An 11,765-nucleotide genomic window follows, 5' to 3' on the forward strand; every position below is an offset into this window, starting at 1 on the left:
GTTCTTCTTGGGCGCTGCTCGGTGGCTTTGGTCGGGGTCACTGAGTGCAGCTATGACACGTCAGAGGAGATCTGGCCCTCCCGGCTGAGCCTGGTTTCTCCCGAGGTTTTTTTTCTCCATTATTCAGCATTGGAGTTTGGGTTCCTCGCCACAGCAGTGCAGTGCAGTGTTGGCTTGCTCACCGGGAGAATGCATTTATTTATTTATTTATTCATTCATTTATTTATTAGATATTATTTATTATAATGATCTTCCTTGGTCTATAACACCATGCACTGTGCTGTGTTTTACCTTCCTGTGTTTTTCTTATTTGCTCCTGTAAAGCTGCTTTGGAACAATGCACATTGTGAAAAGCGCTATATAAATAAAATTGAATTGAATTGAACTTATGAGTGCAGTTACGCCTATTATTGACATTGATGTTTAACTATATTAATTAACAATGAACATTTGTGCAGTTTTATCAAGCACCAGTTGCACTTATAGATTGCTGGCAGTGTCTCTAGCTCTCATCTCTTATCATCTAAAACAATTATATAGCCTACATATATCATTTATTGATTCAAATCACCACCCAAACTAATGTTTGTGAAGTTGGCTAGTTAGATACAATTTAACATGCCAACAATCCCCTTACAGTTATGTTAATGATAACAAATATGTTCATTTTATTAAAGAATAAGCAGTGGTTTTAAAAATGGGGTGAGTTATCCGCAGAAAGTATAATACACCGGCGAACAGAGAAAGGCCATTGTGACCCCGGGACGCTATTGCGATGGAGGTGGACCCCGCGTAGCGTATCATGGGCCTTGTGGCTCTGCGCATCTTTCAGGAATCAGAGATTTGTCTGGAGTTATATCAACTAACTTAAAAATCCTAAAAACGCTCCTAACGTCAAACCTTTTAGAAAACAAAGTACATTAGCCCTTTTTGTGAATGGCGTTACATTAAATTATACAAGATGAATGTTTAATGGGTGGAGAGGCTTTGTGAGGGTCCAAATGATGTGCGACACATGATCCTTCAGTTACTTCAAGATCAAGCGAGTGTTATTCTCATTCCGCTATATGTGGATACATCATACAGTATAAATACATCAATATATACAGTAATATAAGACTGACACAGCAAACTATTAAACGTATGCAGCAGACCGTGATAAACTGAAAAATGTCATGATTATGTAGGCAAAAATGACTCATCCAGGACCACCAGAATAAATGAGAGTGGAATTCTTTATAAAGTTAGCGAAAACAAAGTCCACCCATTTAGGAAGACTAAACAATGGGATATATGCATACGGGGCGATGATGTACTTCCCCTAAAATCTCAGCCGGCTAAGCCACTTCTGGTCATTTTTCATCAAGCGATGATGGTGTGTTTGGTAAGAAAACGTTCAAATTTCAGCAAATTGACGACATTACAGCTCAGCCTTGTTGAGTGTCTCGGTGATCAAGTCTTGAGTAAGTGCAAAAGTTTACTTAGCTTTTTTCATATTTGTGAATGTTGCTTGAAACCGACAGCCTGAGGCGCTTCTCCTTTTTGGTTGTCAATGTATGACGTAGTGTTTGGATCATTGAACCGTAATCCTGTGAGCATCTTGAAGGGACTGAGTGAAAAACCACTATTGTTTCTAATGGACTCTATGAGATTTTAGCAGACATCCGTCATTGCTCCGTGTGCATGTACCCCATTGGTCTGTTTTACTGTCACTCAAAATGAATCTCTTATTGATGAACTATGGCTTGGTTCCGTTCTTCCCGGAGGTGCATGAGGATCTGACGAAGACGTGGAACGCCCCTTTTTCGGCTCTTACATGTCTAACCAGTTCCGTCGCTCTTTCTTCCCTCGATGGTGGGGCAGCTAGGGGCTACGTCGACTGGAGAGGTCGACCTAAACTCCCATCCAAAGCGTGTAGGACTTCAGCATCACTGGTGTCAAAGGCCTACGCTGCTGCGGGCCAAGCTGCCTCCTCTCTCCATGCCATGGCCATCCTGAGGGCCACCAGGCCAATGCGTTGAAAGAGATCCACGAGGGTAAGACCGACCCAGGGTTAACGTAGGAACTCCGCACCGCCACCTACCTCGCCCTACGGGCGACCAAGGTGACCGCGCGGGCCCTGGGTCGGGCGATGTCCACTCTTGTGGTCTAGGAGAGGCATCTCTGGCTTAACCTTGCGCAGATGAGTGACGCCGAGAAAGTCCGCTTTCTCAACGCGCCCATTGCGCAGGGTGGGCTGTTTGGTGACACTGTCGAGGATTTCATTCAGCAGTTCTCGGCAGTAAAGAAGCAGACGGAGGTGATCAGCCACATCCTGCCCCGCCGTGACTCGGCTGCCCCACAGGCCCTCGAGATCCCGTGCGGTGCCTGCTCCCCAGCAGCCCCGGCCCCGGCGTTCCCTACCCAGGCGGCACCCCGGAAGAGAGAGGAGACTGCCACCCCGTCAGCAACCTTCGAGGAAGAAGCGACCCTGACAGGAAGACCCCAGGGAGGTTAACACCATCGGGCCCGACCCCAGCCATGCCATCGCTGGTCGGTCGATCCGGGATGGTTCCTGCCCCATCCCAACATCAGCTGGGCCCACTTCCTCACAAAAAGAGTTTCCAATCTCCCTGGGTGTTTCTCACAGCTGCTCTCACCATCTGTTAGATGGTGTTCGGCAACTCGACGTTGCGTCTTGGCGAGGTGAAACATCGAATGTACATTGCAGCCCTCAGCACTCTCAAATCGACGGTGCGTTGAGCTGCATCACCAGGCAGGCAAACCAGCAGAGCCAGTCTCCTCCCCGGGGGTCGGCCCCCGGCGAGAGACCCGCACTACCAGCCATCGAACCACCCCCCGGGTTGATAGATCGATTAGATAGATCGATAGATCGACCCCTAGATCGATTGGGACTACAGGTCAACCGAGAGAAGAGCAAGCTCTCCCCTGTGCAGAGCATCCTCTATCTTGGTATGGAACTCAACTCTGTCACCATGACAGTGCGTCTGATTACAGAACGTGCCCAGTCAGTGTTGAACTGCCTGAAACATTTCAAGCAGTCAGCGGTCCCCCTGAAACAATTTCAGAGGCTCCTGGGACACATGGCATCCTCAGCGGCGGTGATACCCCTCGGGTTGATGCACATGAGACCACTCCAACACTGGCTTCAGAGTTGAGTTCCCTGGAGAGCGTGGCACACCGGCAGCAGGCGGATGGTGATTATGCCTCTCTGCCGACGCACCCTAACCCCTTGGTCTTCCATGACCTTCCTTCGAACAGGGGTCCCCCTGGGGCAGGTTACGAGGCATGTCGTGGTGACGACAGACGCCTCCCTGCAGGGCTGGGGTGCAGTGTGCAACGGGCACGCAGTGTCGGTGCTTTGGACGGGGAGTTGTGGACCGTGCTACTCGCACTGAAGAGTCTGCAGCCTCTCGTGCAGGGCAAGCACGTGCTTGTCTGGTTGGACAGCACTACTGCAGTAGCGTATATCAACCGGCAGGGCGCCGTGCACTCACGGCAGTTAACACGACTCGCCCGACGCCTCCTCCTGTGGAGTCAGCAGGTAGACCTGTTCGCCTCCCTGGAAACCACCCATTGCCCGCTTTGGTACTCCCTCTCCGAGGCTCCCCTCGGCACGGATGCCCTAGCGCACAGCTGGACGTGGGACAAGCGGAAGTACGCCTTCCCCCCAGTGAGCCTCATTGCACAGACCCTGTGCAAGGTCAGGGAAGAGGAGCATCAAGTGTTACTCGTTGCGCCACACTGGCCTAACCGGACTTGGTTCTCGGAGCTAATGCTTTTGACGACAGCTCCACCCTGGCCGATTCCCCTGACGAAGTACCTGCTTTTCCAGGTGAAGGGCACGTTATGGCATCCCAGGCCAGATCACTGGAACCTCCATGTCTGGCCCCTGGACGGGACGAGGAGATTCTGAGTGGCCTACCCCCGGCGGTGGTAGAGACCATATCTCAGGCAAGTGCACCAGCCACTAGGCGACTGTACGCCTACAAGTGGCGCCTCTTCTCGTCCTGGTGCTCTTCTCGAAGAGAAGACCCACGGAGTTGTGCGATCGGGAACATGCTGTCCTTTCTACAAGAGACACTCGAGACTAACCTCTCCCCATCCACACTGAATGTGTATGTAGCCGCCATTGCCGCTCATCACAACTCAGTTGCTGAAAAGTCTCTTACAGGTGAATTTACTTGCACTCCCCACCGGGGAGGAAGACCCAACCCCGTCCGTGTTGTGTCCAGTACTCGCACTGTGCCTCTACTTAGACCACACGCAGAGCTTCAGAAGCTCGGATCAGCTCTTTGTCTGTTTCGGAGGTCAGCAGAAGGGGAGAGCTGTCTCCAAGCAGAGGTTGGCGCACTGGATTGTGGACGCTGTCACGAGGGCCTACCAATCCCAAAACCGCCCGTGCCCACTCGCAGTGAGAGCTCACTCCACCCGGGGTATAGCCTCCTCGTGGGCACTGGCACGCGGCGCCTCTCTCACAGACATATGCAGAGCTGTGGGTTGGGCTACACCCAACACCTTCGCGAGGTTCTACAACCTCCGCGTAGAACCAGTGTCAGCCCGCTTCCTGCATGGCAACATGTAGGACCGGCAACCGGTAGGGTGTATGCCTATGATGGTATGTTCCCCCCTTTCTCGAGTGGGTCAGCGTACTAATTCAGCCTCCCTTCTTTCCCCACTGGGCGAAGAACAGGCACTCCATCCATCAGTAAGCAAGCACCTCCTGCGGGCGGGCTGGGCAGAGCATCCCTTCCCCTTAGGCCGGGTACCAACTGAGTTATTCGCAACATAGCTCTAACTGGACCTAGTGCTACCAGACGTTGTAACCCCCCAGCAGGGCGGTTCCGTCTGATGTATCCTCATGTTGGTTCCCACCTTGGTAACCCATGACCTCCCCAGGTGGACCTCCACCTCTCGGTTATCTCCTTCAGTCCGCACATTCTTCCCATGAGCTCTCCCTTAACAGTGAGACCATGTTGGTATCTCCACTAGTCTCCTCCCTACGGTAGGAAGTGGTCTCTGTAGCGCATCTACCGCTTGAGGAAGTAGCGCTTACCCAGTGGCCTAACGGTACCAGGCGGCTTCTCGCTGTTAGAGAAACAAGGTCACCGCCTGTGAGGCCGAAGGCAGGGGCCTTCCCACCTTTCAAGTAAAGCTCTGGGACCCCCTACCTACCCACTGGTAAGTTACAATTTCGCGGTAGCGCTCACGGCTGACACGCCCAGGCCAGTCACCGTCGCTTCGCTAGAGATTGTGACAGGGCACGGTATTGTGGCGTTTTCCATAGGAACCCCATCTGTCGGCTCGACACAACGTCGAGAGACCGACAGAAAGGGGACGTCTTGGTTACGGATGTAGGATGGAGGGAACGAGACATTGTGTCCTTCTTGCCACAATACGTGGTGCCCACTGCAGCAGTCGTGAGAGGTCTCAGGCTCCTCAGAACTAAGGTGAATGAATGAGGCACGTCGTCTCCCTTTTATATATCCGGGGGCGGAGTCCGGCATGCAAATTTCACTCGCCAATTTCATTGGCCTTTTCTAAGTAGTCGGAAGCGATTGGTTCTCAAGGACGAACCCCATCTGTTGGCTCGACACAATGTCTCGTTCCCTCCATCAGGGAACTGAGGTTACATCCGTAACCAAGACGTTTCATTCATAGCTGGACCTCTACGTCCGAGCTAAAAGAGTGCATTGGACTTCCTGACTGCAGGGCCGCGCAGACCGATCATAGTGTGACATCACAGTATCACGTGAGCAGACTGCTCTGTGCTCTCACATTACTGTCGCCATTCTTTACAGTGAGAGTCCAACAGACCTGTTTGGACAGGGACAAGCAACTTTTAAAATCAATATTTATACGTTTTGAAATGTTATTATACAAGACATATTTGTTGTTCTCGTGTAATTTGATGAACTTCCGGTGTAAGACCCGCCCACGTCCTGTACCATCCGAATACAGCTATGAATCATTTTCCGATTGTTACAGATACAAGTATGATCTGAGATGCACACCCCTACAGTACAGTAACATTCATTTTCAAATGTGATTTGAAACATGGATCTTGTGTTGTTCGCTACTGTTAAAAGAACCAAAACAGGTCGTACTGCTTGTGTGATGAATCCAAATGTTCTCATTACATGTCACAATGATCTTGTGTTTTGAAGATTATGTGAATAGTAAATATGTACATCTTCAATGAAAGCATGAAATCAGGTTTTAAAGAAGGACTATAGTGGTGTTATAGAAATGATCAATTGTACCAAAATCACCAAAGCTGTAAAGAGTGATGTGTGTCATGCAGTAAAAAAGGCTCCACTCTTATATTTGTTGTATGTTGTGTGTTTTTTTCATCAATGGAAGCGAATGCTTGTGTGTTCTCACTCAGGTGAATGTGTTTGGATTCGGTGCGGATCCGGATGGAAACTGGCATCATTACTGGGAGAAGAACATGCAGGGAGGAGCGTTTCGACACACCGGCGTTCATGATGGAGATTATGAGTACAACATCACACTTCTGCTGGCAGACAAACACAAGATCACTCTCTACACATGAACACACACATACACATCAGCATTGATTTATACAAACTGAGCGTTATGGACTTTTGATTTGCTTTTACTGCCAAATTGAATATCATTAAATATCATATCAGAAATGAATGACTAAATCTCCAGAATGTATTTATGAATTTATAATATGTGATGTGTTCATACTTTGCATAAGTGCCTCGTGTTTGTAGTCAAAACTCAGAGAAAAGTGCCTTCAGATGTGTTTTACATCAAATAAAAGTCATTCATGCGTGTACGTTAATTCAGTTCGACTGGATATGAAATCATAATAATGAAAGACTGTTTTAATCCTCATGATCCACAAAAGATCTGTTGTGTTGTATTCTATCAGTATAGCATTTACTTTACTATCATGTGTCATGATTGTGATTGTGTAAATATTGTAATGGATAATGCAGTCTGGGGCTTGTGGTCACTTGTTGAGTGCACAAATGGGTTTTCCTCAACACCGGTCTTATGTTTTGCTCTTAAACATCATGTTAAAAAATTCCCGTGAAGCAGAATGATTGTGTTTTACCTGTAAACTGAAATTGCAGAATTGGTAGCTATACTTTATTTGGTCATGAGGATGCTGTTGTGTGTTCATGTGTTTACCTGTAGAGGGCGCTGCAGACTGCTGATGTATGCGCACACTTGAAGACCTCGTCATTTCTGACACCAGAGTCATACTCAAAGTGCCTGCACACATGAAGAAAGTCTTACTTTGACTACTGACAATGAATGTGGTGGTGTAGAAAGACAGGTGACACTATCAGCTGTCTGAGGATATCAGCATCAAGTCAGACTGCATCACTTTCACCTGGTGTTTGTTTAACACGCCCTCTTACCTTTACATGTGTGTGTGTGCGTGTCTTATCACTCCTTTAATAATACACATCTGTGTTTCTCTTACAGTTGTGATACTGCATACAGAGTGTATTTTACTATAGTCAAGGTCTCACTGAGGTGGGCACTGAACTCATACATTCAGTCATTTTTCATAACTCAAAACAGTCATCATCACTTGTTACACATGCTGCCTAACTTTGCGCTGGGAATTTATATGTGTAAAGAAAACCATTGGTTTAAAAAGTTCATTCATCATGAAACAGCTCAGGAACATTCATTTATAACCTTTTATTGTGAATTCATGTAAAACTACAGTACATGTGTTTGGGTCAATGACCTATAGCCACCACTTGTCAAGGGTGTGCGACCAATTATATCAATAATTGTACTAAATTAGAACTCAATAATAATAGTATCTCATTTTTGTGGCTGAAATATGAATCTCTGATACAGTGGGGTTTTTTAATCAGTTGTATGCGATTTTCACGAATCTTCAAAATTATAAAAATATGATTAAGATGATTACTTACCAAAACTCAAAGAATGCAAATACTTTGTGTAAACACTTGAAATACTAAGGATTTATTAAAAAATGTTGAGCATGTCAAGGAAATTAATGAAATGATTTGAAGATAAATCATAGTCGCACCACATGACATTTTTTGCTATGGCCAAATGGCAGTCGTGGCCTAATGGTCAGAGAGTCGGACTCGTGACCAGAAGGTTGCCGGTTGGATTCCCAGGGCTGGCGGGTAACTACTGAGGTGCCCTTGAGCAAGGCACCTTACCCCTACTTGCTCCCCGGGCGCTGCAGTGATAGCTGCCCACTGCTCCGGGTGTACGTGTGGTCACTACTTGCTGTGTGTGTGTTCACTACTCTCTGGATGGGTTAAATGCAGAGGTCACATTTCGTTGCCTTGTACTTGTACATGTGCAATGACAATAAAGTTGAATCTAATCTAATCTAATAGATGACAATTGCTAAAATCACTTAATTTTTGATCTGCATTTATGTGTCCACCAAAGTCTTAATGTTCAAATAACTGCAATACATATGATTATTTAGTGGTATTTTAATGTTGTCATTGACCCATTTACATCACTGAGACAAAAGGACAGAACAAAATCTGAAATTGACTGATGAAAAATCAAACAGGTTTCTTTGAATCTAAGCAAAAATTGACAAAAAACGTCCGGTGCAGTAAAATGTGAAATGTTCCTCACTGTACCCGCTCTGTGTTTCCATCAACTCTGTGTTGTGGATTTAACCACATGTGTGTTTTCCTGAGATAAAACATCTTCTGTCTATCAGATTCTCTGTGTGGAGTAAGCAATCCTCCTCAGTGCTCAGGTGAAGGAGAGGAGAGGATGGGGATCAATACAGCTGACACAGCTCGCATGTCATGAAGGAACATAAAGACAGTCATGGCCAGCCTGTAAAAGTGCTGCGTGAGACCAGTTTAATAAATGAAAGAAGTTAGGTTAGGTTTATTGTTTGTTTATTGTTTGTCTAAAATGGAGATCCTGATATTAGTGCCAAAATGCTTGTAAAAGCTGCACCAACCACTCTAACCAGTGAGCCAGACAACAATAATAATATTAATAGAAAGATGATATATTTCATGTGTTTTTAGGAGGACATTTCAGGAGTCGGACATTTCAGTCTGAGACGGACGGACTGACGGATGGAGGGATGATGATGATTATTTGTATTGTGCTGTCAGATCCCTGAATCCAACTTTACTGTAGTCCATGCACAAGATGTCACTGAAAGGCCTGGGCCTCTCGTCTACAAAAACTCCTGCCAAACAAATGTACTGTTACATAAATAGTGAAATGTCGCACAAAAATGTAATACAAATTCTAAAATAGGATTGGTCTGACCCTGCCGTTAACATGACACCTGACTGTAAATTGACAAAAACCATCAAGAGATTTTCTAATGAAGAAATATTGACATGTGTTTTATGGCTCAACTCTAGACATTTGTGTATGGAATGGGTTGTTTTTCTCCTGCACACAAATCCACCGGAAATGAAACTCCATTATTCTGACCAATCATAGCACATTCTGCTTTCAAATGTTCATGTTTTTAAAAAAACCAGATGTGTGTGAACTACTCACTGATGCTGTTTTGCAAAGCAAATCCCAGGAAGGAGGACTGTGAATGTGAAGGCCGTTTTAACACAACATCACTGTCACAGTCCGGTCTGCTGCATCCCACAAAAAAAGTGAAAGATTCAGCTTTTCCACGAATATTTGACAGATTGTTAGAATAAAATCTATTTCTTCTTTCTCTGTGCCTCTATCAACCTCATTGTTTTCCTCACTCTTGGATAAAACGTCTGCCATATGACTGAATGTAAATGCATTTATGTAAATGTAGTTGAAAATGTAAAGCAGTGACACACATAGTAAACTTCACAGGACATGGAGTATATGTGTATCATCTTAAATAACATTTTGTTAGAAATGACAAGAAAACGGTTGTACTAAACCTTTCACACATTTAAATCAAGCGAGATGTTTTGATTGGATTGATGGGGAATGTGAGCTGAACGTGTGTGCGTGCGTAACCGGTTCTACTCACCCCGCGCGGGCCTTGAACCGTCGTCGGTCCGGATGGGAGACGGGCGCTCTAATGAGGAGGCTAAAGACCGCAGTCTCTGGCGTCTGTCGCTAGAGCGTCTCTGTTGGTCGGGGAGTGAGGTTTATGTGATGTATGTTGGTTCTTACCACTAGGTGGTGCTCTGTATTCAGATATGCGGGAGCCCTACGGGGAAGACGAATAAGAAACACGGTGTGTGGTAAAAACACTTTGTGTGTGTCGTCTCTTTATTAATATCTTTAGACTCTTAAACTCATAAGCCTAGACAGCTATAAAGAGTAGCTAAAAGATATCATAGTTTACACACTGCACAGCACTCTCTCGCTGGCCTCCGTTACACATGCGTGCGTGTCCACATGAGACATCACTACAGATTTACTCACATTTGCAGTATTGCTCATGACTCATACGTATTCTGCTTTTGTTCTGTATTTCTGTATAATCAGGCATTTATTGTGACCAACTGTTTTTTCATATCTCTGAAAGAAATATTTCAGCCACTGCCGCTTGTCATTGTTTCTGTGACTCACACATCATCCCCAGCAGCATGCGATGAGAACAACACTCAACAGATCAGTCTGTGTGTGTGTATTACCTGAGAGGTGACTACATTTTGACTTGAGGGTGCAAACAAACATCTGTGTTGTATTTAATGAAACAACCACAGTTGATTTATATATTTTTGTATATTCATGCATTCATGGCTTTTATTTGCCATTCCTTTTATTACTGTTGTGTAATCTATTGTTGGTTCTGTATTGTCTTGGCATGTAGAGCTCAGGGAATGTCTGAACCTGGAGGTTTGCCTTGTTTGCGGTCTGAATGAGCACAGTTTTCTCCTCCACCCTCAGCAGCATCACTGCAGTATGTGTGCGGAACTCATTCTCATATGACTGTATCACACCTCAAATACATCCCATAGAAGGAACATTCTTCATTTGTGATGGCAAGTGGTGACGCACTATTTTACAACAGTTGAAGTAGCAATGAATCATAAAATGTTTATATGTGATATGCTAAACCCAATTTGTGCAATGTTTCAAAGTTACATTTTTTACGATACATATTCAATTAAGATTAATGCTGCCACCAATTGGCCTACTTCTACTATGCCCTTAAAGTACAGTATGTACTTGTAACAGAATACTCCAGAAGCAGCAGGTAAGAAGGCACTTTTTTGTACAGCACTTTGGTCAACTGCGGTTATTTTAATTGTTCTTTGGAAATATATTAAACTTGATCAAGTCCACAGCATAACATTACATCCACAAAGTTATCCAAACCACAGGAGAAAACACAAAATGGTAACCCCTAACATCCATGATAACAATAGCGACACCAGGGCGTAACATCAAACAACCATTGACAACAGACAGCTGAACACAAGGGCTATAAATGCACAGATACAGGGACAAACAGGAAATGGGACACAGGTGAACCCAGTTGACAATCACCAGACACAAGGCATGATGGGATATGGAGTCCTTATAAAACAGCCAGAAACACTGAGCAACAAGTCGCCCTCAGGTCACCTGACACGTCTTCACCAGAAAATTTCAAATGCTATTAGATTATTAATGATAATCTTAAATTATAATTTATTTTATTATTAAGTTTATTTATTTTATTTAGCCTTGTTGTGCAAGTTCTCTGGAGCTTGTGCAGAGGCAGCAGCTTTTGCCAGAGGGGAACTGGAATCCCCTGGTTGGGCCTGGGTTCTCCTGAGGTTTTTTTTCTCGATTAGAGTTTTGGGTTC

The 11,765-nt window shown here is 45.3% G+C and overlaps 1 protein-coding gene and 1 long non-coding RNA gene across 6 annotated transcripts in view; both read left to right on the forward strand.

The window, feature by feature from the left end:
• Positions 1–9,985, forward strand: part of st3gal1l3 (ST3 beta-galactoside alpha-2,3-sialyltransferase 1, like 3) — a 41,640-nt gene extending 31,655 nt beyond the window's left edge. For 2 of the 5 annotated variants that reach the window (XM_057355504.1, XM_057355505.1), the window contains one exon: positions 6,389–9,985. In XM_057355504.1, the coding sequence (XP_057211487.1) occupies positions 6,389–6,556 (168 nt within the window). In that variant the 3' untranslated portion in view covers positions 6,557–9,985. The remainder of the gene's footprint in view (positions 1–6,388) is intronic. The other 3 variants (XR_008964582.1, XR_008964583.1, XM_057355506.1) reach the window with 3 other exon arrangements.
• A 180-nt stretch (positions 9,986–10,165) lies between these two features.
• On the forward strand, positions 10,166–11,143 carry LOC130567426 (uncharacterized). The gene is made up of 3 exons (XR_008964584.1): positions 10,166–10,201; positions 10,496–10,611; positions 10,784–11,143. It is a non-coding gene; the product is annotated as an uncharacterized LOC130567426 (long non-coding RNA).
• The last annotated feature ends 622 nt before the right edge of the window (positions 11,144–11,765 follow it).

The sequence above is a fragment of the Triplophysa rosa genome, linkage group LG16, assembly GCF_024868665.1.
Source record: "Triplophysa rosa linkage group LG16, Trosa_1v2, whole genome shotgun sequence".
Taxonomy (NCBI): domain Eukaryota; kingdom Metazoa; phylum Chordata; class Actinopteri; order Cypriniformes; family Nemacheilidae; genus Triplophysa; species Triplophysa rosa.